A 27,530-nucleotide genomic window follows, 5' to 3' on the forward strand; every position below is an offset into this window, starting at 1 on the left:
AAGAATCTGTCACCGCGACGCATGACCCTGCAGTTGCCATCGGTGCGGCGCCGCCGTGCTAGGAGCGGAGCAGAACAGAACAGAACAGAACAGAACGGAGCAGGCCAGGGACCAGCGAGGGAGGCAGCAGCAATCTGGCGGCCGCTATTGTCTCCGCTGCAAATCACCACCGCCGCTCGCATTGTCCCCGACTGCGGGGCACACAGCGGCGCTGCGGCGTGGCGCATCGCGTCGGGTCGCTCCTTCCTGCGTGCCTCTTCCTGCCTCCCCCACCAACCGGCCGCCCCCTGCCTCCCACCTTCTTCACAGTGAGAGGTTTGCGCTGCGAATCCTCCCGGAAAACGTTCTCCCGCCGCCACCTGTTCGGAAGGCACATTCTGCCATCTCTTCTTCCCAACTCCCGACGCTCCCTCGTTCTGATACCGCTGACGCCGATGGCAAAGTGCCCATGCAAGCAGAAAGTCCAACGACTCGTGAATTATAAATCCAGTTATTTGCCTAGGTGAATAGAAGGGGAGGGAGTCTTAACCGTCGAACAGAAAATATCACCCCGAAGATTCCGTCGGAGCTAAGCGTTCTTTTCTTTCATGCGACTGAGAAAATTCAAACTATCGCTTCACTGGGGATTATTCTCCGACGAGTTGAGCTATTCAAGCGTTACACCCACATCTGACTTGTAAAGGTGGGCTGTCACTCCACATTAGCTTATCCTGTGCAAGTCTCTTCATCGCTGCATTAACCTACATCCGATGTAACGTGCATAAAGTAGTCAAGCATTGATCTTCCTCTACAATATTTATCCGTCACACTGCCCTCCATTATCAGACTGTGTATGTCTAGATTGCTCAAGATGGGCCCCATCACCTATTCCCTGTATTTTATCCCTAATGCTGTCACAATTTCAAAGAGTATTTAGAAGTCAAAATTGTAAAAAGCAATCAAAAGTTTCATATAATCCACAAAAGGTATAAATATGATTTTCATCTGTTTAACGTATCTTCTAACAAGGTAAACTCCCCATTGCACCTTACTCAGATTTTTTGGGTGACATGTTGGTTGGTTGATTTGCGGGAGGGAGCAGACAGCGATCTCATCGGTCGCTTCGGATTAGGGAAGGATGGCGAAGTATGCTGCCTGTGCCCCTTCAAAAGAACTGTGCTGGCATTTGAGTTAAATGATTTAGGAACATCAAGGAAAACTTAAATCAGGATGCGGGTTTGGACAGTCGTCCTCCCTACAGCTCGCTCGGTGATTTAGTGGTAAAATGGCTCAAAGGATAGCCTGTCAAAAACTCAGATTGAACTGAAAACTGGAAAAAGTTAGAAACAGCGAATGGTACAAGCACACACATGCAACATAAGTGAAGAACCACCGCATCGTGATTGCGTATTTATGGTGCTGGACTACGATGTGGGAAATCTGTGTTCAAATGTTCCTACTATCCCAGTTTTTTTTCCACAAAATAATAAACTTCCCATCTGGTCATTGTTCTCCTTGTGTATTTACACTGTATATTAGTAGTGGAACAAATTATGTGTCGCCCAAATCTCCATTGTTGCCAAATTTATTAAAGACGTCAGATCCAAGATGGTACCAATATATATGGCAACATCGCAATGACGTCGTGGTGGGAAGTTTAAATTTTTGTAGGAAGATGGGTCAGTTGGGCTATCTCCACTAACCTAACCCCCTCCCCTCCCCTCCCCACCACTACCTTCTCCCAGAAAATGGCAGGAAGTTCAAATTCCAGCAGGACCTTGCAACACACCACAGCTACCTCCACTAACCTAAGAAAGTGGCGGGAAAATACGTTACTTGGGCTACCTGCGCTAAAGTCATCAGATCGCTACCTCTTCCTAGGAATTGAAGGCAAAAGGACTCCACCAACTCAGTGGCAGTTGACGGACAGCTTACTGTTGTATCCCTTTTGTAGGGCTACAACGCCAATGTCATAGATATACAAAAATAGTTGTAGTAATAGAAAAGTCAAATTCTGGCATGTATGGAAGGTGGGTGCTACGTTGAAGACGACTGCGTCCAATCAAGAATGTTTGCCAAGAACAGTAATAGACAGGTTCATTCTCGTGTATTTTGTGTCAGGCCACATACAACACGTCTTGCTCTCCGCTCGACTTACAGTAAACTGTTTCTCCAAAGTCATTGAGATAATCTATTTCGACGACATTTGCCACAGCGTAAGCACACGCTTCAGGATCGTAAAACAAGCGCGCACTAATACACAAAAATAAGTACTTTTTTATTTTTTATTTATTTATTTATTTATTTTTTTTTTTTTTGTTGGGCAACATACTTCTTATGCTTATGTTGCTAGACGGACAACCTCTGCAAGAAAGGCAGTGACAAAGAATGGCTTAGCCCCAAAAGAGGGGTACATCCGACACGTACTGGAAATTCCTTTCTGGAATCTACTTTAGACTGGGATTAACTCTTTTTATGGAGTTTGGAAAGTGGGTGAGAGAGGGTGGACAAGTTGAAAAAGTCTGGATTAGAGTCCGTATTTGACATCCACTTTTTAAGGAAATTTTACACTGAAGGAATATTTCGCTTGGGTTCTAAAGCGTATTAGTTCAGCCCTAGCTTAGTACAAACAAAAATCTTAGGTTTCTCCGTAATCGTTGCCAGTTGAAACTGTACTATGCAATTTATTTTCCGTATATACGAACAGCGAAGTCTATAGTGCCCATCGTTTGTCTGTTGATTAAGTTTGAAGTACTGGTCATTAAGACTGAATTTAGAAATAGCAAAAGTTTCTTCAGTACTTTCCGTCAATGGCTTCGGATCTCCGTGGAATCTCCGTTGCTTCAGTTTGCCGAGGATTTGTGAATTCGACTTCACTAACTTCGGAAGTGACACCCGCCGAAATTCTCCGCACTGCCCTCTGGGCTGGTCCAGAACCAGATGAAGGTACCGCGGATGTTTCTCAGCTCACGAAACGACCAAATCCGTAGTCTCGCAGACAACTTCTTCCCAACAGCTAGGATTACAGGAGTGCGCCACGACTATACTGTAGGGATTAGAGTCTTACCCTGCTTTGTATCAGTTATCTGTCAAGTGCCTTTACGTTCCCTTCACTCCTAATATGGACAGTTTTATTTGGATCTCCCCATGCGTTTATCATCTTTTATCTATGTTGCTGAATTTATAATTTATAATTTATAGTGTTTTGTCGGCTGGGGTGGCCCAGCGGTTCTAGGCGCTACAGTCTGGACCCGCGCGACCGCTACGATCGCAGGTTCGAATCCTGCCTCGGGCATGGGTGTGTGTGATGTCCTTAGGTTAGTCAGGTTAAAGTAGTTCTAAGTTCTAGGGGACTGATGACCTCAGATGTTACGTCCCGTAGTGCTCAGAGCCATTTGAACCATAGTGTGTTCATTCAACTCCTGCTTTTGAAATTCTTTATTCTTCTTTAATGACAGTAGTGGTAGACTTCCTCGTTACCGATCTGCTTTCTCATGTAAGGAAAGAAACAGATTGATATTTTCATTTACTTGTAGACAATTATTGGACACACAGTCTTGGACTTGTCTTCAGTATTTTGGATGCATTGCGATTAGTACGTATTGTAAGACGATGAAGTCATTTTCATAACATGGTATATCGTGTACAGTGCAAATATAGTTCCCATTATTTAGCAATATGAATCAATGTTTTAGTACTATGCACTCATTTATAAGACATTTATTTAGTTCTTACGGTGTGCTAATTACACACTTATATTCTTTTCTTAATTTTGTCAGTCATTTATTGAGGCGGGTATGTTACATATTCTTTTCTCTGTTGCAGGTGAGCGCAGTTTGTAATGCTGTTGGGAGGAGCATGCAAAGGAATGGTAGGACTCGACACGTGAGTAGCGTTGTTCGAAACGCAACACTACATACTGCAATTAGATGCAACAGTGAAAATGGAAGAGGAAACGTGCCGCTTATGTTAGGCTGCAGAAGGAATATCAGTAATTAATTAATTAATTCCGAAGTCCGATGGATGCCCTGTATTTCGTTTATCATGTCTTTGGATCTGATCTTGAAACGTTGTAGCACTGCTCAGGAACAGCTGCTCTACCACGGACAAATGTCGTTCAAATGGTTCAAATGGCTCTGAGCACTATGGGACTTAACATCTGAGGTCAACAGCCCTCTAGAACTTAGAACTACTTAAACCTAACTAACCTAAGGACATCACACACATCCAATCTCGGTAGCCATCTAATATTGTTTGCACTTGATGCTGTCGTTTACCGTCTTGTAACGTCATCAGATGACCAATACGAACTGCAAAATGGTTTAGATAAGATATCTGTATGGTGCGAAAAGTGGCAACTGACCATGAACAAAGAAAAGTGTGAAGTTATTCACATGAGTACTAAAAGAAATCCGCTAAATTTCGATTACGCGATAAGTCACACAAATCTGAAGGCTGCAAATTCAACTAAATACTTAGGTTTAAATTCAACTAACTACTTAGGGATTACAATTGCAAATACCCTAAATTGGAACGATCACAATCATAATGTTGTGGGTAGAGTCAACCAAAGACTGTGATTCATTAGCAGAACACTTAGATGGTGCAACAGGTCTACCAAAGAGACTGCTTACACTACGCTTGTCCGCCCTATTCTGGAGTATTGCTGTGTGGTGTGGGATATGCATCAGGTGGGACTGACGGACTGACAAAAAAGTTCAAAGAAGGGTAGCTCGTTTTGTATTGCAGCGAAATAGGGGAGATAGTGGCACAGACAAGATACGTGAACTTGAATGGCAATCAATAAAACAAAGGCGTTTTTCGTTACGACAGGATCTTCTCATGAAATTTCAATCACCAGTTTACTCCTCCGATTGTGAAATCATCCTGTTGGCACCCACCTGCATAGGAAGAAATGATCATCACGATAAAATAAGAGATATCAGGGCTCGCACAGAAAAATTTCAGTGCTCGTTTTTCCCGCGCGCCGTTCGAGAGTGGGACGGTAGAGAGACAGCTTGAAGGTGGTTCATTGAACCCTCTGCTAGGCACTTTATTGCGAATAACAGAGTAACCACGTAGACGTAGATGTAGAGATAGGTTGCAACCGTGTCTCATTGCCCTCTCAACAACTGCCTCTTTTAATGCCTCCCCTACCCACTCACCCACCCTTCCCACATACTCCACCTCTTTCATCATTACGCCTGCGTCCTCAAAGAGAAAGAGAACTCTGTTTTGAAGTAATTTCAGGGCGCTACATTCTATGAAAGATATTTTTCACACCGTTAGGAGAGATAACAGTACAATGAACGCATCTCTGACAAGCATTATCGGGTAGCTTCGTCCGCCTCGTTCGTACTGCTTTTTCGAAGTCCTCATGACGGTGAGTCCTTGCTATAGTCACGGACCCGAAAACCTCAAACCACACATACTATCTTCACGGATGAGATGACTCCGCCACGTTACTAGGGTTGATGGTTGCCTGGCTAATTCGATGCTAAATTGCTTATCGCTGTGCAGCGCAGAACAATCGAAATAATGTTATTGAGAGAGGGTTTAACTGGTGTGTTTACCCCTAGGGCAATACGTTTTACGTTGGAAAATCCATAAGAAAGTGAAAGAAAAACTCAAAGAATCCAGCAAATATGTGAGGCGGAAAGGTAGCACATAACGCTCTGGACGACGTTTGTACCGGCCTCTGTGATCGAGCGGTTCTAGGCGCTACAGTCTGGAACCACGCGGCCGCTACGACCGCAGGTTCAAATCCTGCTTCGGGCACGGATGTGTGTGATGTCCTTAGGTTAGTTAGGTTTAAGTAGTTCTAAGTCTAGGGGACTGACGACCTCAGAAATTAAGTCCCATAGTGCTCAGTGCCATTGGAACCATTTGTAGCCGCGCGGGATTAGCCGAGCGGTCTGTTAGCAGAATATGTAATCGGTAGGTTCAGGAGAGTAATACGGAAAGCCGTGCTGGATCCCAACGGCCTCGTATCGCTAGCAGTCGAGATGACGGGCATCTTATGCGCATGGCTGTAACGGATCGAGCAGCCACGTCTCGATCCCTGAGTCAACAGATGGGGACGTTTGCAAGACAACAACCATCTGCACGAACAGTTCGATGACGTTTGCAGCAGCATGGACTATCAGCTCGGAGACCATGGCTGCGGTTACCCTTGACGCTGCATCACAGACAGGAGCGCTTGCAACGGTGTACTCAACGGCGAACCTGGGTGCACGAAGGGCAAAAAATATTTTTTTCATCTGCATTTCTTCTTGGTGTAGCGGTTTTAATGGCCAGTAGTGTATGTTGGGACCGCAGCGTGCACGGTGGCTTCGGTGGGCCATCGGTGGGTTGTGGCGGATAATCCCGGCCTCCTGAGACCTGTCAGAGCCGGCCGTGATGATGTGATGTGTTATTGATTGCGAGCTCCGGATGCGGCCAAGAGGGAGCGCCGGTCAGCCGCCAGCGAAAACAACCACGGGGATGGGTGACGGGGGTGGAGGGATGAAGGGTGGATGGTCCTTCTCGCCAGTTGCTGGCAGACGTCCCGGGCGATGGCGAGGCGGCGAGCGGACGTGGCTGCCGGCAGCTGCGGATCGAACGCCTGGCGCAGAACAGGAACCGGCGTCGATTATTATCTGCGTAGTCGTCTTCCACTTCGTTCTTCGTTCTGTGACATATATCTTAGTCCTAGAGGACCAAGTGAAAAGGCATTTAGACTGCTTGGGACAGGGACAGTCTAATAATCGCGAAGATTGGAAAAGTTTCGTAATGTAACAGTTTTTCTTCGCGAGAGCGTTTCTTGCTTCGTAACTGGTTTACTTCGAAACTACCCTTCTCACTAATCGATTAATGCGAAATTATTTAACCGCTACAGCATGGCCCTAATTGTAGCAAGGAAGAATGCAAGGCATTCGTTACCGAATTAGCTAGTTGAGAGAGGGGTACAATAAATAATTCAATTCTTACAAATAACTTTCTATACCATCTGCTTATTAAAACATTGAATAATATACGTAAAACATTGCAGTCACACAATAAAGTACGAAGCGAAAAGGGTTACTAAGAAATTCAGAGGGTTTTTTTTCCCTTCAATATAAACTGGCGCTCTGGACGTGCGCTTACAGGTATCTCTACAGTGGAAGTGCGGTTTGACGGTTCAGAACATTCATTAGTCCAATCGCACCCTGGTACGAAGTTACGTATGCTTAGACTTGTCACGTTACGCAATGGAGGCGAATTTCGCGTCACTTGCGACGGTACGAAGATACGGGCAATAAAACACAACATTCAGCCGCCGAGCAGACAAAATTCTCCGACCCGGCAGGGACTCGAACGCGGGCCGTTTCGCAGGTAACGGGGCGGCCGAATAACCCACACCAAGAAGAAAGTTAAATAATTTGTAAGTAATTAAACGGTAGCCAGTCCAATTGCACAAAATTGGCCAACAAAATACTCTCGAACTATAACAATAATAATTACGTACTTGCTGCAGTAAACGTGTGGAAACGGAAGGTTCGCTCACATAAGCAACGCAACACAACATAAAATAACAGTGAGAAAATGTTAAGAATTATTTTAACTTGTTAGTAAAACCAAACACAATAATTTGGAATAGTTAGCAATTCCTCGTTCCTCTAATAACTCGTGTAAGCTTTCCATTATGTCAAGAATTACGTAACCTCACAGTAATATTTATTTGCATGTACAGAATTTACCAGAGAAACTAGCTGAAACTTCCTATCTTAAATTCAGTCCGGAACCGCGCTACTGCTACGGTCGCAGGTTCGAATCCTGCCTGGGGCATGGATATGTGTGATGTCCTTAGGTTAGTTCGGTTTAAGTAGTTCTAAGTCTAGAGGACTGATAACCTCAGATGTTAAGTCCCATAATGGTTAGAGCCATTTGAACCATTTTGTGATTAGCAGTGACCAGTTATGGAGCAGTATTGTGACGCTCTGGAGCCGTGTACATCTTCCCGTGTTTTCACCCCTTTGCTCCTCTAAATTATTCATTTGCTCTCACATAGATCAAACCTTCCACTCTACATTCAACAAGCGCGTCCACGCTATCGCGTTTCTTAACACTTGATAGTCGCGCACTCACTCTGACGCAAAGGATTGGCATTCAGCATTTGGGGCACTGGTAATTTGGTAAGCCCATCGACCACGACACGGTCGTGTCACATCGGATGGGAAAAATTAACTGTCTTGAGGTCAAAAGCGGCATAAAAAGCAACACTGAAATCTGTTTTTAACTACTGTGAGATTGGTGTAAGACATTTCTAGTATTCTTTCTTGCGTAGAGATAGAGAGGCTACTGAAAACTCGCACATGCGCTGTAGCTTATGTGGGTTTTGTACACCAGTTTGAGGATGCTTGCCGGCAAGTATCTTACATCAAATTATTTTCCTCGACTTCCCGTTCACCACTGTGGTACGTTGTAAATACATTCGTTTACACACTGTGTATGCAACGTGCTGATTATTCAAATGCATGGATCTGAAGATGAATACTTTGATCGATACTAATCTTATCATAAAAGGTGTATTAAAACAATTGTCTGCGCCTATCTCACTTATTTTTTGCCATGACGTTTTTAGAGGGCCTACAACCTCATCCTCAGGTAGATTAGTGGATTACATTACATATTATGCATCTATTAGATCCTGAGGATCGACATAAATATACATATACTGCTGGAATCCTTTGAAATGAAACTCAAACAGATAACTAGCTATATTCAGCAAACAAAAACGTAACGTAATCCGCTGGTTCGCTGAAGCTTAGTGAGTACGCCATCGAAACGCGTCGTGGGGGCGAAAATAATAGGACACAGTTATAATTATTTTAATTTATCTTTTATGTCAAAAATTCACATTTTCCAAACCACCGTCCAACTTGGAGAACGCAAGGGTCATATCAAAGAATGGTTCAAATGGCTCGGAGGTCATCAGTCCCCTACAGCTTACAAATACTTGAACCTAACTAACCTAAGGACATCACACGCATTCATGCCTTAGGCAGGATTCGAACCTGCGACCGTAGCGGTCGCGCGGTTCCAGACTGAAGCGCCTAGAACCGCTTGGCCACACCGACCGGCGGGCCAGATCATAAAAGTAAATGTTCAACAGAGACGACAAAATAAATAATTAAAAAAAACTTAAACTTGGAACAATATTTATTACCATATAAAGTACTTACAAAATCGTATGTTAAACCACGTTACAATTTTTTCCCATTTTTCCCATTTTTCCCTTCACAAGCTTAGTGCAAATGGTGGGTGGTTCCTCCAATAAAGCTGTAAATGAGCCCTTCCTGCCTATGTATATCGGGCTGTTACAAGCACAAACGGAAGGACACTAGTAGAGAACATTGAAACAAACAAATAATAATCTTCATAAACGCAGGTTCGGAAGCCAGTGGCTTACGCAATACAACGCACTACGTTTGAGTACAAGAATATCTTACTACAGATTCGCCGTGGATAAAAGATGCAGACATCCAAATGTGCTGACAACCATCCTCAATGCCGTCCTGGATTTTTTTTTTAGTTTCATTTTAATGGCTTTTAGTTCATCCCCATTCAGCCATCTCAATAATGGAAAGACGATTTTCATGTCGTCGGCCGGTGTAGCCGTGCAGTTCTAAGCGCAAGTTCGAGTCCTGCCTCGGGCATGGATATGTGTGATGGCCTTAGGTTAGTTAGGTTTAAGTAGTTCTAAGTTCTAGGGAACTGATGACCACATATGTTAAGTCCCATAGTGCTCAGAGCCATTTCAACCATTTTCTTGTCGGTTACGATGATACGAAAGTAAGGACAACATAGCACCCAGTCCTCGAGTGGAGAAAATCTCCGACCCAGTCGGGGCTTGAACTCAGGCAATTCGGTTAGCGATCTGGCGCTCTGATTGCCCAGCTACCGAGGTAGACCGTCGTGGAGTTCGATAGTATCAACAGGGCAGGAGTGCGTGTTGTCCAAACACTGTTTACCAGCACTAACATGTCCGGAGTGGTGACAGAACCCAACGTCGACAGTTTATCACTTTGTAACCTCACATTACGGTGTTTTGAAATAAACGTAGCCTTATACTTCCATAGTGTACCAACATTAGCATGACTGTATTCAGCATATATGTTGTCTCGGGGAAACCATTGCTTAAGTGTAGTAGGATTATTTGGTTGCTTCATTGCCCTCTAACCCGTCACCCCCCCCCCCCCTTTTCGTTTGTGTCTACAATAGTAAAACAGCCTGTGTAATTGACGTAGTAATAGGTGTTCTTGATGACAGTGGGACACTGGTGACTAATATACTTTCTACTTCTGTGAATTACACTACTTCGTAAAAACATAGTGTTTACACCTTTTGTTATAAGGAGTGTGTGCACCTCCGTAGCTCAGTAACGCTATCCGTTGGACCCAGTTTCGATTCCCTATAGTGTCGGAATCGGCACTGACTGGCTCTACAGTAAAAGTAGGTGGCGCTTCAGACTGTGGTAAACCAACTGTTGTTTCATGTGTATGTCTGTCCGTCACACTGCGTGACCACTGCTGGTGTGTAAATTTCACAAAAAATGTGCAACGCGTGTTGTTGCAGCTTTTCGTCTGTACGGTTCGTCATGTGACTGTCTTGTAACTTCCATAACTGCTGAAAATATTTCATCTTGTGAACGAAAAAGATTGCCTTCGTGTTTAGGTGAAGTAGGGTGATGGTAAGCTGTTATCCGTTTCAGTTTGCTGATAATCTTACAAATACATCGCTAATCATTAAAAAATTTCCTGGTGTAACGTACAGCAACAGTCCATCCGTGAAGACCGACCAGTAAACACTAAAGACGTCCGATGGCCCCAGTAAAAGGCCCTGTCAGGTTTCGTAAACTTCACTGGGATTCCGTTTTACTTAACGGAAGAACCTTTCAGACAATCGCTCGAGAGTAGCTTGTTACAAACAAAAAAGTATCTTTGCTGTAATTTAGCCGTTGTCTTGAGTTTAATTTTCTGTTTGTTGTTAAGTTTTCTGCTGCGAAAGACGTCGTTAGAGACTGTGATGATAGATGTTAGATTTCTCTCTCGTCCTTTTTCCAAAATAGAAGACTTCCAACCTTTTGAAAGCGTTTGGTTTCTTTTTTCAATCAATGATTGTTGCAGTATTTAAACAGCTATTAACATAGCCTCAGGTAATTTCCCTCGCAGCAGGAGAGAAGACATTAGGACAAAAATAAAGCCTAAAACACGGCATAAGTGTCAGAAACATAAAGGATAAAAAAGGTACCATGAATGTCTGCGTTGTGAGAAAAAACGATGTGTATCGATACTGATACCTTTAGATTTTATAAACTTCATCTTAATCTATTTCTTCGTGCCACAAATACAACGTCCTGTCGGTATTGAAGTGGGAACGAAACATAAAATTCTTAAAATATTGACGACTGATGCACAGGTGTCAACGTATATGTTATGTTTTGTTGGTACATTGACCGATTTAGCATTTCGGACTTCTGTCAGTGTGCTTCCTTGGATTCCTTAGTGTTAAATAAGACAGTATTTTTCCAAACAACGTCACACTCTGGTCTTTCCCTCTTCTCCCAATCACTGTAGTTCGGGCAGCAAGTATACTCTCCAGATTTATTCTGAGGGCTATAACGATGATGATGATAACGATGATGATGATAACGATGATGATGATAACGATGATGATGATGATAACGATGATGATGATGATAACGATGATGATGATGATAACGATGATGATGATGATAACGATGATGATGATGATAACGATGATGATGATGATAACGATGATGATGATAACGATGATGATAACGATGATGATGATAACGATGATGATGATAACGATGATGATGATAACGATGATGATGATGATGATGATGATGATGATGATGATGATGATGATGATGATGATATGAAATGATGAGGAGAACACAAACATCCATTCCCCAGGCAGAGAAAATCCCCAACCTGGCCGCGAATCGAACCCGGGACTCCTTGATCCAGAGGCAGCAATGCTAACCACTAGACCACGAGCTACGGAAGAGGGCTACGAAGTATGTTCAAAAAATTACGGAACCTTGTCCACAAAATTTTTCTGTGCTTGCCTTTACTTATTGTGCATGGTCTCGTTGGAAATACTCTCCTTCACAATTGATATACCGCTCCCAACTCCGTTTTCACTTCCGGAAGGAGTCTTGGTACGCCTCTTGGATCGAGCGAAGCGCCGTTTGCAAATTTCCTTTTAACTCATCTGTCACTAAAATTCTTTGTCTTTTCAATAGGGTTTTCATCTTTGGAAAAAAAGTCCTCAGTTGGCAGGTCTGGTGAGTACGGAGAATGAGACAGCACAGTGATTTCGTTTTTTGTGCAATAGTCAGGCACCAACAGGGATGAATGTGCGGGCGTGTTATCGTGATGCAAGAGTCATGAACTGTCTCGCTTCATTTCAGGCCGTTTCCTTCTCACATTTTCACACAGGCGTCACAACATGTCCCGATAGTTCTATCCATTAACAGTTTGTACCTGTGGCACGAATTCACAATGAACTAATCCTTCAACGTAAAAACATCAGCTCGGTTTTGACATTTGACCTGTCCCGGCGAGCTCTTTTTGGTCTTGGAGAACTTTTCCCAACCCATTGTGAAGATCGTAACTTGCTCTCAAGAACATAACTATAGATCCACGTCTCATGACCAATTAAGATTCTCTTAAGGACCATCTCGTTCTCATTTGCACAATCCAAAAGCTCCTCACAGAACGCGAGGCGAGGGTCTTCCCGGTCTTGATTCGTGAGCCGTAGCACGAACTTGGCAGCAACACGATGCATTCCAAGATGCTGTGTAGCATTTCATGACATGTTCCAACGGACATGTTACATTGTTCTGCAGTTTCTCGGATAGTCTGTCTGCGATTGGCACCCACAGTTTCATTGACGTTCTAGAAATGAGCGTCATCGGTAGACATCGAAATGGTCCTGAACGAGAGTCATATTTAACTCCCGTCCGGCCATTTTTAAATCCTGTGAACCATTCAAAACACGGAGTACGGCATAAGCTCTCATCAACGTAGGCTTCCTGCATCATTTGGTGAGTCTCTATGAAGGTTTTCTTGTGTTTCACGCAAAATTCAATGCAGACGCGTTGCTTCTCTAACTCGGCCATCCCGAAATCCGCAAACTGTACGACGCAACATTCTACTCAATGGAGAACCGGACAATAACTAGCAGAGATACAACAATTAAACTTCCGGCAGTTACACATTAAACACAGGCTTGTGCAGGGATGCCAACGGCATTTCGCTCCCACTCACCATTAGCTCGAAATGACTAATGTTCAGAAGTTTTTTGAACAGACCTCGTATGTACATCAGCATATGCCAACGAAATGAGGACGAATAGTAATACTCATTGACTATGGACGAGCTAAATAGGTTCTCGGTCTATATTAAGAGATAAAGCTAGTCTGAGACTAAGACCAATGCAAGGTGGGTTTGAGTAGCAAGATGAATGCGTACGGGATGAAACCGTAATGGCCGGAGATTTCTGTATATTTTGGCAACTGCTGCCTCTGATGACGACGACGACGACGACGATGATGACTGTCATTGTAATTCAGTAACATATCAGTCTGGAGTATAAAACCACATCGCTGTGTGGTTTTATTCCCGACGCAGAGAACGTTTTGGAGAGGCAAGCAAAGCACGTGGCTGCTTTATCTCTCTCTGCGCTGGCAAACTTGGCTTAATCCCTTTTTAATGACCTCTAGCTGCTGCCGCCTCCTTATTAACGTCCCGTCGGCATCTACGTCAAGCTGTAGCCAGTGCTCCGTTACCGTACTGGCTGAAGAGAAATTAGGCGCTGGTGTTGTCTAAGAAGTTTCGAAACCTGCGCTTTCGCTCTCTACGACTACCAGAAATTAATGCAAACTTATGACGGTGCGCCACCGTGGGATTAAAGGACGGTCCCATTCTCTCGTGGAAATCTAGTGACTGTACTTTGAAGGTCCTTAGCATCCGGTAGGTCACAGGTCGGAGGTTGTCGTCAGGTTGGTAGGCTACACACAAATTTACCAATTCCGTGGGTTCAACGATAGGCGGGGACAGAGTGAAAAACCGCTGCGAATATCGTCTGTAACTGATTTGTAAACTGTTTAACAGCGGCTAGTCACTGTAAGAAACCAGTATTTTCATTGTCGGCAGTATTTCCTTCTTCAGTGTGTATACAACGATATTAATTAAATGTCTTAGCGATGACAGCACAGGTTTTCGGGAATGACGGTCAAGTTCACAAGTAAATAATAAGTCATGGGGAGTCGGTTTGTATAATGTTTCCATTCCGCCGGAAGGCGCTGCAGTCGTGTGTGTGTGTGTGTGTGTGTGTGTGTGTGTGTGTGTGTTCGTCCTTCAGATAATTTAGATTTCACCCACATTTGAACATTTTGAAACATGGACGATAATTAGTTTAGACAAGAATAGAAGCTTTCGCAGTGTGGTGCTACAGAAGAATGCTGAAGATTAGATGGGTAGATCACGTAACTAATAAGGAGGTACTGAACAGAATTGGGAAGAAGAGAAATTTGATGCACAACTTGACTAGAAGAAGGGATCGGTTGGTAGGACATGTTCTGAGGCATCAAGGGGTCACCAATTTAGTACTGGAGAAGAGCGTCGAGGGTAAAAATCGTAGAGGGAGACCCAAGAGATGAATACCCCCAAGCAGATTCAGAAGGATGTAGGCTGCAGTAGGTACTGGGAGATAAAGAAGCTTGCACAGGAGAGCTGCATCAAACTAGTCTCTGGACTGAAGACCACAACGACAACAACAATAAGATACGGCACCAAATACTTTTAAGTAAAAAAGAAATAATGTATTGGAATTAAATGCATTTTCCTGAATGCTTACGTGGTAATCAATTTCCCTACCCAAGCGGGTACTGTGGCCAGTCACTCTTACCCAGTGATTCCCAACCGGGGGTAGTTACCCCCTGACGAGTAAAATGAAATTTTCTGGGGAGTAAAACCGAAACGATTCTACTCTGCTCCAGTATAATAACTTTTTCTCAACTAGCAGTATTAATGCGGTGGAGGTTACAGATTCCTCATATAGTCTATCGACTGCACACACATGATGTGCTTCGCACGGTAAAAGTCGTATACGTAACAAATGCTAAATATATCACTAAAATTTCTTCTGCACGTTGTAGATAGTACCTGCTGTAGTCCAGAGATTTTCTTTACTAGCTTCGGAACAGATAAATGAATTAATATACAGCACGACACAGCAGTAACTACATAAGGACTACTATAGTTGTGTACACAGTTTTATAATTATCATTATTTATTATTATTAGAGTGGTTAGACACAAAGGATTAACAGCCTGAAGTCTTGCAATATCAGCCAGTTCAGAAGTGAAGAATGCAGTGACGAAGTGATTGACGAACAGTAAGTATAATGCACACATCTGAATCTGTTTGATTTTAAATGGTGTTGCGGTGTGAAGGTCAAGGAAGTGCCTCAGTGGAGAGGAGTAATGCAGGGGAAGAATGTTTTGTAACAAGTCTGTACTCTCACTGTGGACAGATAGCTTTATTTTCTGGGAAGGACTTGTGGGTTGCACTTGCGATACACCACGAATTCCTTCGTCATTCATTCTAACAGACACACAAATTAAATATAATTCATCTTTCATAATTTTAAAAATAAGTGTTCCAAGAAAAGTCTTCCATTCTACAGTTTAGTTAAGTGCTACAGTTGGTGGTGATATGGGAGAGGAGGGGGGCGGCAACAGATGGCAGTGGGGGAGGGAGAGGAGAGCGGGCGTGCTAGCTAATGTCTGATTGCACTTACGGGTGCTAAGAAAGATTGGGAACCAGTGCTCCAGTCGAACATGGAATGACACAAGTGGATGTTGCAGCGAATGTATCTGCCAGCCAGAGCGATGTCTCTGGAACGTGTGACAAGTTTCTAGCGACAGGGTCAGTTGATAAACTCACAGAAGTGGCTGCAGAAGAAAAACAACAGGTGTTCGAGATGAAGATCTGCGTATAACAGCAAGCAGAAATCCACAACAAATTCTGCACGTCTACGGCGGCAATTCGAGACCACTACAGAAGTACAGGTGTCAACACAAAAGATATGACATAGGTTCAATGAGCAGGAATTACATGCCAGATGGCTTCTGATGGGTCCTCTAAATCGGTTTCGGATAGGGGCTGGTGTCACGTGGGCACTGAACTACTCTTTGTGAGCTAGGCAGCAGTGGGACGCAACACACTTCTCTGGTGTGATCTGGATCAGTATCCACTCTGACAATATTGATATTCGTGTGTGGAGGCGACGAGGAAAGTGTTCACACCGTAACTACATCACAGACCGCCACCCTTATCAAGGGATTTGTCATATTTTGGATGGAATAATGTTTGGTCGCAGGGCCCTTCTGCCAATACGTGGGAGGATCACTGGTATGAAGTATCGGGACGACACCCTTGTAGTCATTGTGGCTTCAGTCGGTGAAATATTGGAGCGTGATTCGCGCTGATGGACGACAACGCACGCCTCCAACGCACAGTATTGCCAACGCCTTCCTAGTGGAGCGTACAGTCGGATGGTCTCCACATTCTCCGGCGCTCAGCTGCATAGAGAATGCACAGGCTGCGCTAAAACGATCGGTTTGCAATTGTCTTGTTCCACTAAAGACCTTGGAGGTTCTCATAGTGGCAGCCGTGGAGAAGTGGCACAATATCCCATAGGTTTGTCTGTACAGTTTGGTACGGAGTATGTCTAAACGTAGTAAAAAGTGTGTCGAAGTACGAAGAGTGTCAATTGGTTCATCAACAAACTGCAGTGTTTATATGAGATCTTGTAAGGTTTCGGTTCTTTCTTTCTTTTTCTCCTTTTTTTTCATCAAGTGGAAACGTGCGTATCTTCATTTTTGTTTTCTTATGACTGTATCTACCAGTAAACAAATTTGGTGTTTCCTTTTACGTCCAGTATTGAAAGTAAAACAGCATGCAGCATTTTTTGGCTACTACACTATACTCTCTTTAAAATTCTGGAGGTGGCAGGGGTAAAATATAGGGAGCGAAAGGCTATTTACAATTCGTACAGAAACCAGATGGCAGTTACACGAGTCAAGGGACATCAAAGGGAAGCACTGGTTGGGAAGGGAGTGAGACAGGGTTGTAGTCTATCCCCAATGTTATTCAATCTGTATACTGAGCAAGCAGTAAAGGAAACAAAAGAAAAATTTGGAGTAGGTATTAAAATCCATGGAGAAGAAATAAAAACTTTGCGGTTCGCCGATGACATCGTAATTCTGTCAGAGACAGCAAAGGACTTGGAAGAGCAGTTGAACGGAATGGATAGTATCTTGAAAGGAGAATATAAGATGAACATCAACAAAAGCAAAACGAGGATAATGGAATGTTGTCGAATAAATTCGGGTGATGCTGAGGGAATTAGATTAGGAAATGAGACACTTAAAGTAGTAAGGTAGTTTTGCTATTTGGGGAGCAAAATAACCGATGATGGTCGAAGTAGAGAGGATATAAAATGTAGACTGGCAATGGCAAGGAAATCGTTTCTGAAGAAGAGAAATTTGTTAACATCGAGTATAGAGTTAAATGTCAGGAAGTCATTTCTAAAAGTATTTGTATGGAGTGTAGCCATGTATGGAAGTGAAACATGGACGATAAATAGTTTGGACAAGAAGAAAATAGAAGCTTTCGAAATGTGGTGCTACAGAAGAGTGCTGAATATTAGATGGGTAGATCACATAACTAATGAGGAAGTATTGAACAGGATTGGGGAGAAGAGAAGTTTGTGGCACAACTTGACCAGAAGAAGAGATCGGTTGGTAGGACATGTTTTGAGGCATCAAGGGATCACCAATTTAGTATTGGAGGGCAGCGTAGAGGATAAAATCGTAGAGGGAGACCAAGAGATGACTACACTAAGCAGATTCAGAAGGATGTGGGTTGCAGTGGGTTCTGGGAGATGAAGAAGCTTGCACAGGATAGGTTAGCATGGAGAGCTGAATCAAACTAGTCTCAGGACTGAAGACAACAACAACACTAATGTTTATGTAATTTCTTTTCTTTTATCGCTTGTAAAAACATAATGACACTAGCCGGTAAGTACCGCGTGATCAAAAAGTCAGTATAAATTTGAAAACTTATTAAATTACGGAATAATGTAGATAGAGAGGTAAAAATTGACACACATGCTTGGAATGACATGGGGTTTTATTAGAACCACCCCATATTGCCAGACGTGTGAAAGATCTCTCTTGCGCGTCGTTTGGTGGTGATCGTGTGCCCAGCCGCCAGTTTCGTCATGCTTGGCCTCCCAGGTCTCCAGACCTCAGTCCGTGCGATTAATGCCTTGGGAGTTACCTGAAGTCGCAATTGTATCGTGGTCGACTGACATCTCTAGGGGTGCTGAAAGACATCATCAGACTCCAATGCCTCACCAAAACTCCGAACATGCGTTACAGTGCTGTTCACAACATAATTCCGCGACTACAGCTATTACTGAGGAATGGTGGTGGACATATTGAGCATTTCCTGTAAAGAACAACATCTCTGCTTTTTCTTACTTTGTTATGCTAATCATTGCTATCATGATCAGGTAAGGAGCCATCTGTCGGACATTTTTTGAACGTTCGTATTTTTTTTTGTTCTAAATAAACCCCATGTCATTCCAAGCATGTGTTTCGATTTGTACCTCTATCTACAATATTCGGTGATTTATTCAGTTTTCAAATTTATACTGACTTTTTGATCACCCGGTAACTAAACGTAGGTGGTACTAGAGTACCCGGTGTCCTGGATAAATCATTATCATGTAGAATTACTTGTGATACATTTCATACATGATCATAGTTTCTGTATTTGTTTTCTCCTCCATTCAACGACCTTCTTCTCAGTTACGTCTGAGATTTTGTAGATAAAAGTGAAAGCAAATGATACGTAAAAGCCCTTTGGAGCTAAACCAGTATTTCTCGATATTTATTTGTCTAAATTTTAAAAAGCTCCCGTACAATTTTTCTGTATCTATTCCGGGCGTGCTTAATAATAACAATTTCACTCGGCGTATGTTGGTGTAGTGGGACGGTATGAAAGCCGGCGAAGCGTCTTTCATCCACCCCTTTTGCAAAGTCCGCGCTACCAGAGAGAGAGAGAGAGAGAGAGAGAGAGAGAGAGAGAGAGAGAGAGAGAGAGAGAGAGAGGGGGGGGGGGGGGGGGGGGAAGGCGGCCATAACGCTGGAGCAGCACACAAAAACCGGAGAGAGTCGCCGGGGGCGGCGTGTTCATCAGCGGCCCGCGACTCTGCAGTGACGCTCCCGGGAGGGAAAACACGGCTAATGCTACCGGCAAACAGCCGGGCATATTCATGAGAGAGAAAGGCGCCTCCCCACCACCACCACCACCCATATTATCGCCATCGTCGTTACCGCTCCCGCTCGCCTATCGGCTGAGTCGCGAGCTATGACACGCGCAGAGGCGCGAACACACGCGTGCGAGTAAATCGCGCTGCTAATGTGACGCGCACAGCGACGTTGTCGGCCAGCGACAGCGTTTCGCCGTTAATGCCCCTCTTCGGGCGAAACCGTATTTGGGCGCAGGCGCCCGGGAAAAGCATGTCGCGCGTTAACAATTCCGCGCCAGTCCGGGGCGCGGTCTGAATGGACTCTAGGTGCGTGCATTACTCGATCATCCAGATGATCTCCAGTGTAGTGTAAGCAGCACTCAGAGCTAGGCAGGTGAGTGCACACTATAGCACGGTCAATTCATTGGCGATATAATGTTTTCGAGACTGAGGCAGAAAATATCGCCTACTGCTACTGCGTGAAGATTCGTGTCCGTTTGCGACGGATGTCGTCAGCGGCTGCGGAGATTCATTTCAGTTCCTTGCCGTTTGTGACTTTAAAGTCGAGTACTTTGAAGATTAACACTACCGGCAAAAAGAGCTGCACTGTTTGTTTGCACCCACATAAAAGAATTATGCATAGTACTGTAACTATAGTCTACAAAAATCACACTCCGTTGAGCAACTAAGCACGAGCATAAAAGTGCGGGATTGATGACCTCAGCCGTTAAGTCCCATAGTGCTCAGAGCCATTTGAACCATAAAAGTGCATTTTATGATCGGACAGTGGACATTCAGATGCAACGACAAATTACTTCATCTAGGATGTTCCAGCTGAAATCGACCATTTAGAAACGTTAGTGTTGACCGTTCTCAAGTTAAAAAAGTAGGGTGTATCAAAAATAATTGTCCCGACTTGGCACATATATACATATCTCAAACTAATAAACATATATAATGAATTTTGTTTCTTGATGAACGGGAAACTCAAAAGCTTTTTCTTAACGTTTTCTTAGGTGTTGAATATCCCCTCCTTGAGATGCATGGCATATGTCAATACGGCGTTCAAATTGTTCGCACACTGCAACGATCATGTCTTGAGTTACAGCTCCCACAGCCGCCCTTAGGCGACGTCTCAGTTCATTCATTGTTGTTGGTAACTGAGGCACATAAATGGGGTCTTTTATAAACCCCCACAAGAAATAATCACATACTGTCAGGTCCGGTAACCTTGGAGGCCAGTAATTTAAGGTTCAGTCATTTGGTCCAGTGCGATCGATCGATAGGTCAGTAATCCTTTGATTCAAAAATTCCTGCAATCACAGATGCCAGTTGCATGGAGGCTTACTTAAATAAAATGCTAATAATTTTAATGTTTGTCGCTGTTTGTACGGTTACGCAGTCTCTTAACCGGTTGGCCCTGAATAATATTAGTACGCAATCTCACTGTATAGAATATCAACACAGAATGAAAAAAAAATTTCCGTTAACACCATTGATTACTTAAGTCCCCAGCAACTATAACAGCTACGAAACAAGAAAGCACAAGTGTAACTGTTCTGTGTGTGGATGTGTGATTCAACGTACACATCTGGCACGGTTCTTCCTCAGTTCGACAAGATGCTTTAAACACCATTTACAATGAAGTAATTAAAAAAAACAAATACTTTGATTGCACATTGCACATAGAAACCAAAATTACACTCTAATACATGAACACAAGCCAGATGCTTTGTTGACTAAACCTGTGAGCAAGTGGCATTGTTATTTACGAAATTTAAAATACAAAAATGCTTTTATTACGAAAAATACACTCTGATCATTACAACATCCCAAATCTAACAACTTGTGGTGTCTTGCCCAACAGAACAACTGCACACGACATGGTCACAATTAGTACTCTAACTACGGCTACCTCAGAACTACTACTGCCCTCAGCAACTTTTCAGCGCCAACTTCCAGTGGAGGCGGCTCAATAATAATCTTTGGCACAATGCCTAGCGCTGTGACTCAGTGTAGCCACCTTTCACAGTGTGGCTGAGTCCCATCCTGTTAGTAAATGGCCGGACGGCGTGGCCGAGCGGTTCTAGGCGCTTCAAAAATTGTTCATATGGGTCTGAGCACTAAGGGACTTAACACTGAGGTCATCAGTCCCCTAGACTTAGAACAACTTAAACCTAACTAACCTAAGGACATCACACACATCCATGCCCGAGGCAGGATTCGAACCTGAGACCGTAGCATCCGCGCGGTTCCGGACTGAAGCGCCTAGAACCGCTCGGCCACACCTGCCCGCCCTCATGCATTATTATTAATATTATTATATTGAGACGAGTCCATGGAGTCTCTCGGAGCTATGTGCCAGGATAAAATATCTGTATTCAAAGCGCGTCATATCAGAGTTTTTCGAGGGGCCTACAGCTGCATCCGTCATTGTTTTTAGGTGATGCAGCGTTAGCAGTGATAGCTGTCTACAACTCCAGGATCTAATCTGAAACGACGCAGCTTGATCACCAAACTGCTTTCATTCAGATAAGGCCATGTTTGCGAACAGCTGATTTACCGAGGACCACTTAATAAACACTCTGGGGAAAACCTTCACGGGCCAGTTCCGTGTGGCAGTTGTTAAAAATATTGTTCTCAACGTAACTGCTTACCCTGCAGGACGGATACGACACGACGACGAAGAGGAGGAGGAGGAGGAGGATATTCAAAAAGACGAAGACGAGGGGAGGAGGATATTAGTATCAGCGGAATTGCAAACCAGATTCTAGGGAGCAAACAAGCGGGCCAGCGTTGGGGCCACGCACCTGCCATAAATAGCTCACTCTTGTGTGGGGCCTGGCTGCCTCGTGGAGAGCGGGGGAAGAGACACTCCGGGCGGGCCGTTAGCGGCTAATGGCCTAATTGCGGGGACTCGGCGCTCACTTCTCCACCCAGCCGGGTTCGCAGGCCGCCTCCACACGGCGCTGCGGCAGCTGCCGAGGCCAACCCCTACGGCGCGCAAGCTCCGTATTATCCGCAGCTTGCGAGCGTTGCTCTCCCTCCTGAGCCAAAAGGGCGGTTTCAGTTTACTTCCTAGGGCATTTTAATTTGGTCTTTTTATTATTTTTATTTTATTTATGCAGCACACTCCTGTACCGTTTACTTTTTATCCAGTTTCAGACAAACGATTTCTTTACCTAATATTTCTAGACATAAAAGTCTACAAATGAAATGCGAAGAGACCTATCTCGTCTGAAGTAATTTACTTTTTTGTCTTTTTTACGTTTGTTTCTTCTGACTTTAGATTGTTTTGCCCCTTTAGCACATCTATCAATTTTGTTTTATACGAATTAAGCGGTAGATGTAATGCAATAGAACAGTAAAACGATATACTTGACATGTATGACGAAACTGACAGCCCATTCAGCGTTCGATACAGTTCCCCACAGTCGTTTAATGAACAAAGTAAGAGCATATGGACTATCAGAGCAACTATGTGATTGGAATGAAGAGTTCCTAGATAACAGAACGCAGCATGTCACTCTCGATGGAGAGAAGTCTTCCGAAGTAAGAGTGATTCCAGGTGTGCCGCAGGGGAGTCTCGTGGGACCGTTGCTATTCACAATATACATAAATCATCTTGTGGATAACATTGGCAGTTCACTGAGGCTTTTTGCGGATGATGCTGTGGTACATCGAGAGGTTGTAACAATGGAAAATTGTACTGAAATGCAGGAGGATCTGCAGCGAATTGACGCATGGTGCAGGGAATGGCAACTGAATCTTAATGTAGACAAGTATAATGTGCTGCGAATACATAGAAAGGAAGATCCTTTTCTTATTTAGCTACAATATAGCAGATCAGCAACTGGAAGCAGTTAATTCCGTAAATTATCTGGGAGTAGGCATTAGGAGTGATTTCAAATGGAATGACCATATAAAATTAATCGTCGGTAAAGCAGATGCCAGACTGAGATTCATTGGAAGAATCATAAGTAAATGCAGTCCGAGAACAAAGTGAGTTGCAGTACACTTGTTCGACCATTGCCTGAATACTGCTCGCCGGTGTGGGATACGTACCATATAGTGTTGATAGAAGAGAGAGAGAAGATCCAACAGAGATTATTTAGTAATCGCGAAAGCGTTACCGAGATGATAGATAAACTCCAGCGGAAGGCTCTGCAGGAGAGACGCTCAGTAGCTCGGTAGGGGCTTTTGTTGAATTTTCGAGAACATACCTTCACCGAGGAGCTAAGCAGTATATTGCTACCTCCTACGTATATCTTGCCAAGAGACCATGACGATAAAATCAGAGAGATTAGAGGCCACACAGAGGCATACCGACAGTCTTTATTTCCACGAACAGTATGAGACTGGAATAGAAGGGAAAACCGATAGAGGTATTCGAAGTACCCTCCGCCAGACACCGTCAGGTGGCTTGCGGAGTATGGATGTAGATGTAGATATCGATACCACCCGACCGGCGTATCACAGGTGACAACGCAATTTGAAGTTCCCATTCGACACCGATAGTGATCTTGCCGGTCCGGCGGATCCAATGCAGCACGCCCGCCAAGGCACGACTCATGTGGCTCTGGCCTACGAGCGTCCTCTGCCACAACGATACAGGATGGCCAGCAGCAGTGATTTACCCCACTTTTGCTTGAATCCACTACATTACAACCCCTTTGTTCATGCTTCATCCTTGTTGACATTGAAAAAGCTATATTCTTGTTTCTTGCCGCATTATTTGTATTGAGCCTTCGATCGCTTGGAGAAATAGAAGTCAAATATGTCTTCTTCTTATTGTGTTACCTTGTTCACTAATCATTTCTGCTCCTGTCCAGCTTTCCTGCAACGACAGTTGCTTCCCCACTCAGTAGCCCACCTCTCCTTACTGTTGTGTATGAGGTTGTGCACAACACACCCCATCAGCCAGATGTTGCTCTTTGATGGTTCCCTCGTTTTAGGACAAATGATAGAAAGCTTGATAGGCAGGAATTTGATAAGTAAACTGAACTTGGTGCTTAATTTTATTCACGGCCCCAAATTTGTCGGTAAGGACATCGGAAAATTGATAAAGTGACATACGTAATTGTGAGACTTGTGATTCATTCAGATGAACCGCATCAAAAGGGACAACGTGATGTTGAACATTATAAAAACGCTGAATGTTCAAATGGTCCAGATGGCTCTGAGCACTATGGGACTTAACATCTATGGTCATCAGTCCCCTAGAACTTTGAACTACTTAAACTTAACTAACCTAAGGACATCACACAACACCCAGTCATCACGAGGCAGAGAAAATCCGTGATCACGCTGAATGTAATCATGACTACAGAACAAATATCCTTTGTGGAGCTGGAAGTCTTCTCTTTATGAAGACACAGCCAACAAGTCCTCTCTCAACAATAAAACGTATTGGCCAGGACATGCCATATATACTGAAACTGGAGCAGACGTCACCTACATTGGCTGCGATTTCCCATTAACAGCATGACAATCAGTAAAAACTAATTGTAATGAAAGAAACTTACAAATGCGAATATGCTTACGATACCTTTTTTCGTACCAAATGGTTTTATTTATTTGTAATAACACCACACTATCAGAACCACTCCCTGCTACCAATTAAAAGGCAGGATCTGGGAGTGGTAAGGTGCTCAGCATTCAAAATACAAACATTTCACGCTTTTATTTTGTTTCTGTGGCATTATTAAATATACACAATAATACACAGTTAAGTTAAAGACAAACGCAATAATTGAGTAACCACATAGCTATTCAGTCAGGAAGTATTTTGAAATGATGGCTTTGAATAGTTCAGAAAAGCCGTCCGAGATGGCCGAGCGGTTCTAGGCGTTACAGTCTGGAACCGCGCAACCGCTACGGTGACAGATTCGAATCGTGTGTGATGTCCTTACGTTGGTTAGGTTTACGTAGTTCTACGTTCTAGGAGACTGATGACCTCAGATCTTACGTCCCATAGTACTCAGAACCATTTGAACTCGTTTGAGACGGTTTCACTAGAAACCGGACACAGTTTGAAAGGATTACATGAGAACGCGAGGACAGGCGTACCCGTCGTCAAGGTTGTAATCTACCGCTTTCGACAACGACATGGGAGTATCGCCGTATTTTGCAACTTGCAAATCGGAAACCCTTTACATCAGCGCCTGTCATCCGAGAACAAGTAATGGACACGCTGCGACATTGTGTCCCCTCTCGCACCATTGGTCATAAACTGGAAGCAGCCGCACTAAGAAATTGCCGTTCCACACATAGGCTGTTATTCTACATCTACATCTGTAAGTGGGCTGCTTTTGTGTTGGTAGCGCTGTGTAGTGCTTTGCACTGGATCTCTGACTGTGCTCTCTTTGTAAGAGACTCTTTGGCTGGTTGGAAGTTAATCGCTAGTAGTGTTGGGCAGTTGGAAGTTAGTCGCCAGCAGTGATGGAAGTACTGTTGGGCAGTTGGAGGTGAAGGACCAGCAGTGGTGGATGTTAGATGTGAGAAGTTGGCATTAATGGAGGGTAGTTGTCTGAAGTGTTAGCGTTGGCTAATGATCTGTACATGTTCGGCTTGGAGATTGAATGTTATTCACGATTATATATCTCTGTAATGGATGTCAATGACGATTTATATTCGTGTTTGAACTGGATGTCGCATTATTAAGGTAAAAAAATATATTATTTGGTTTGAAACAAAATCTTTCCTTTGCTAACCACATGCCTATTAGTAGTTAGTGGCTTTAGTAGTTAGAATCTTTTATTTAGCTGGCAGTTTTGACGCTCGCTGTATTGCAGTAGTTCGCGTAATGAAGATTTTTGTGAGGTAAGTGCTAAATGAAATGCCCAGGTTATTTTTAAGATTTTTTAGTCAAGGCCATTGTTTTGAATTAATTATTTGAAGCCAGATTGTACTTTTTTTGAGCAGTCAGATTGCATTGCGCTAGAATATTGTGGGTCAGTGTGGACATGATAAGAAAAAGTAAAGAGAAAGTAAGCTCAGTACCTTCAGTTTTACTCAGCTGTTTCAGAATCAAATAACGTAGAATTTTCATCTTCTCAGTCATTCAGCAATTTAAGTACAGATCCACACTTTTAAATAAAGAAGTTTCACTCGCAAGTCACCAGTATTACTGTAACTGAACATTATTGGTTTGTTCTTCCTACTCATCCGCATTAACTTACATTTTTCTACATTTAGAGGTAGTTGTCATTCATCACATCAACTAGAAATTCTGTCTAAGCCGTCTTCTATCTTCCTAGAGTTACTCAACTTCGACATCTTATCGTACACCACGGCATCGTCAGCAAACAACAGCAGACTGCTGCCCACCCTGTCCGCCAAATCATTTATGTACATAGAGGACAACATTGTTCCATGGGACTCTCCTAACGATACCCTTGTCTCTGATGATGAACATTCGCCGCCGAGGACAGCGTACTGGGTTCCATTACTTAACAAGTCTTCGAGCCACTCACATATGTCATCTTGCTCCATATGCTCGTACTTTCTCTAACAGCCTGCAAAGGGGAACTGTGAAATGCTTTCCGGAAATCTAGAAATACGGAATCTGCCTGTTGCACTTCATCCATAGTTCACAGCATACCATGTGAAAAAAAAGGGCGAGTTGTGCTTCGCACGGGCGACGATGCATTCTAAAACCGTGCTGATTGGTAGACATAAGCTTCTCCGTCTCAAGAAAATTTATTATAGTCGAACAGAGAATATGTTCAAGAATTCTGCAGCAAACCGAAGTTGGGGATATTGGTCTGTAATTTTGCGGGTCCTGTGCCGTCCGTTGGGATTCGTGACGTGTATATATATAATTTATCTGCATGCTTCTTTCTCTCAGGGATATTGTCTTTTTTTATCACTTTTACTTACGTGTATAAGTAAATATGAAACGGGTTCTTGAAGGGCCTCAATTATTCATGTACCAACTTTAGATTTTGAACATGATGACTAAAATATAGTTGCCGTTAACTGAATTAAATGTAATTTTGTTAATTTATATTTATTGATTGCAAAGCAAGGCTTGAGAGAATTTCGATTGTTGGCGTGGAGCGGCCAGGATAAAACTTACTGAACTCATGGGATCTGTATAGCTTAAAAACATGAACTTTAACGTAAATTAATTATCTGTTGCAATTTAAAAAGTTCCTTATAACGAAATCTCT

At 43.4% G+C, this 27,530-nt stretch overlaps 2 protein-coding genes across 3 annotated transcripts in view; both read left to right on the forward strand.

Moving 5' to 3' along the window:
• Positions 1–27,530, forward strand: part of LOC126354517 (putative polypeptide N-acetylgalactosaminyltransferase 9) — a 1,011,821-nt gene that overhangs the window by 422,065 nt on the left and 562,226 nt on the right. The window lies entirely within an intron of this gene.
• Positions 22–11,910, forward strand: LOC126355611 (protein PFC0760c-like). The gene is made up of 2 exons (XM_050005973.1): positions 22–308; positions 11,577–11,910. The coding sequence occupies exons 1-2, from the start codon at positions 22–24 to the stop codon at positions 11,908–11,910; spliced, it is 621 nt and encodes a 206-aa protein (XP_049861930.1).

This window comes from Schistocerca gregaria, chromosome 3 (genome assembly GCF_023897955.1).
Source record: "Schistocerca gregaria isolate iqSchGreg1 chromosome 3, iqSchGreg1.2, whole genome shotgun sequence".
NCBI classification, from domain to species: domain Eukaryota; kingdom Metazoa; phylum Arthropoda; class Insecta; order Orthoptera; family Acrididae; genus Schistocerca; species Schistocerca gregaria.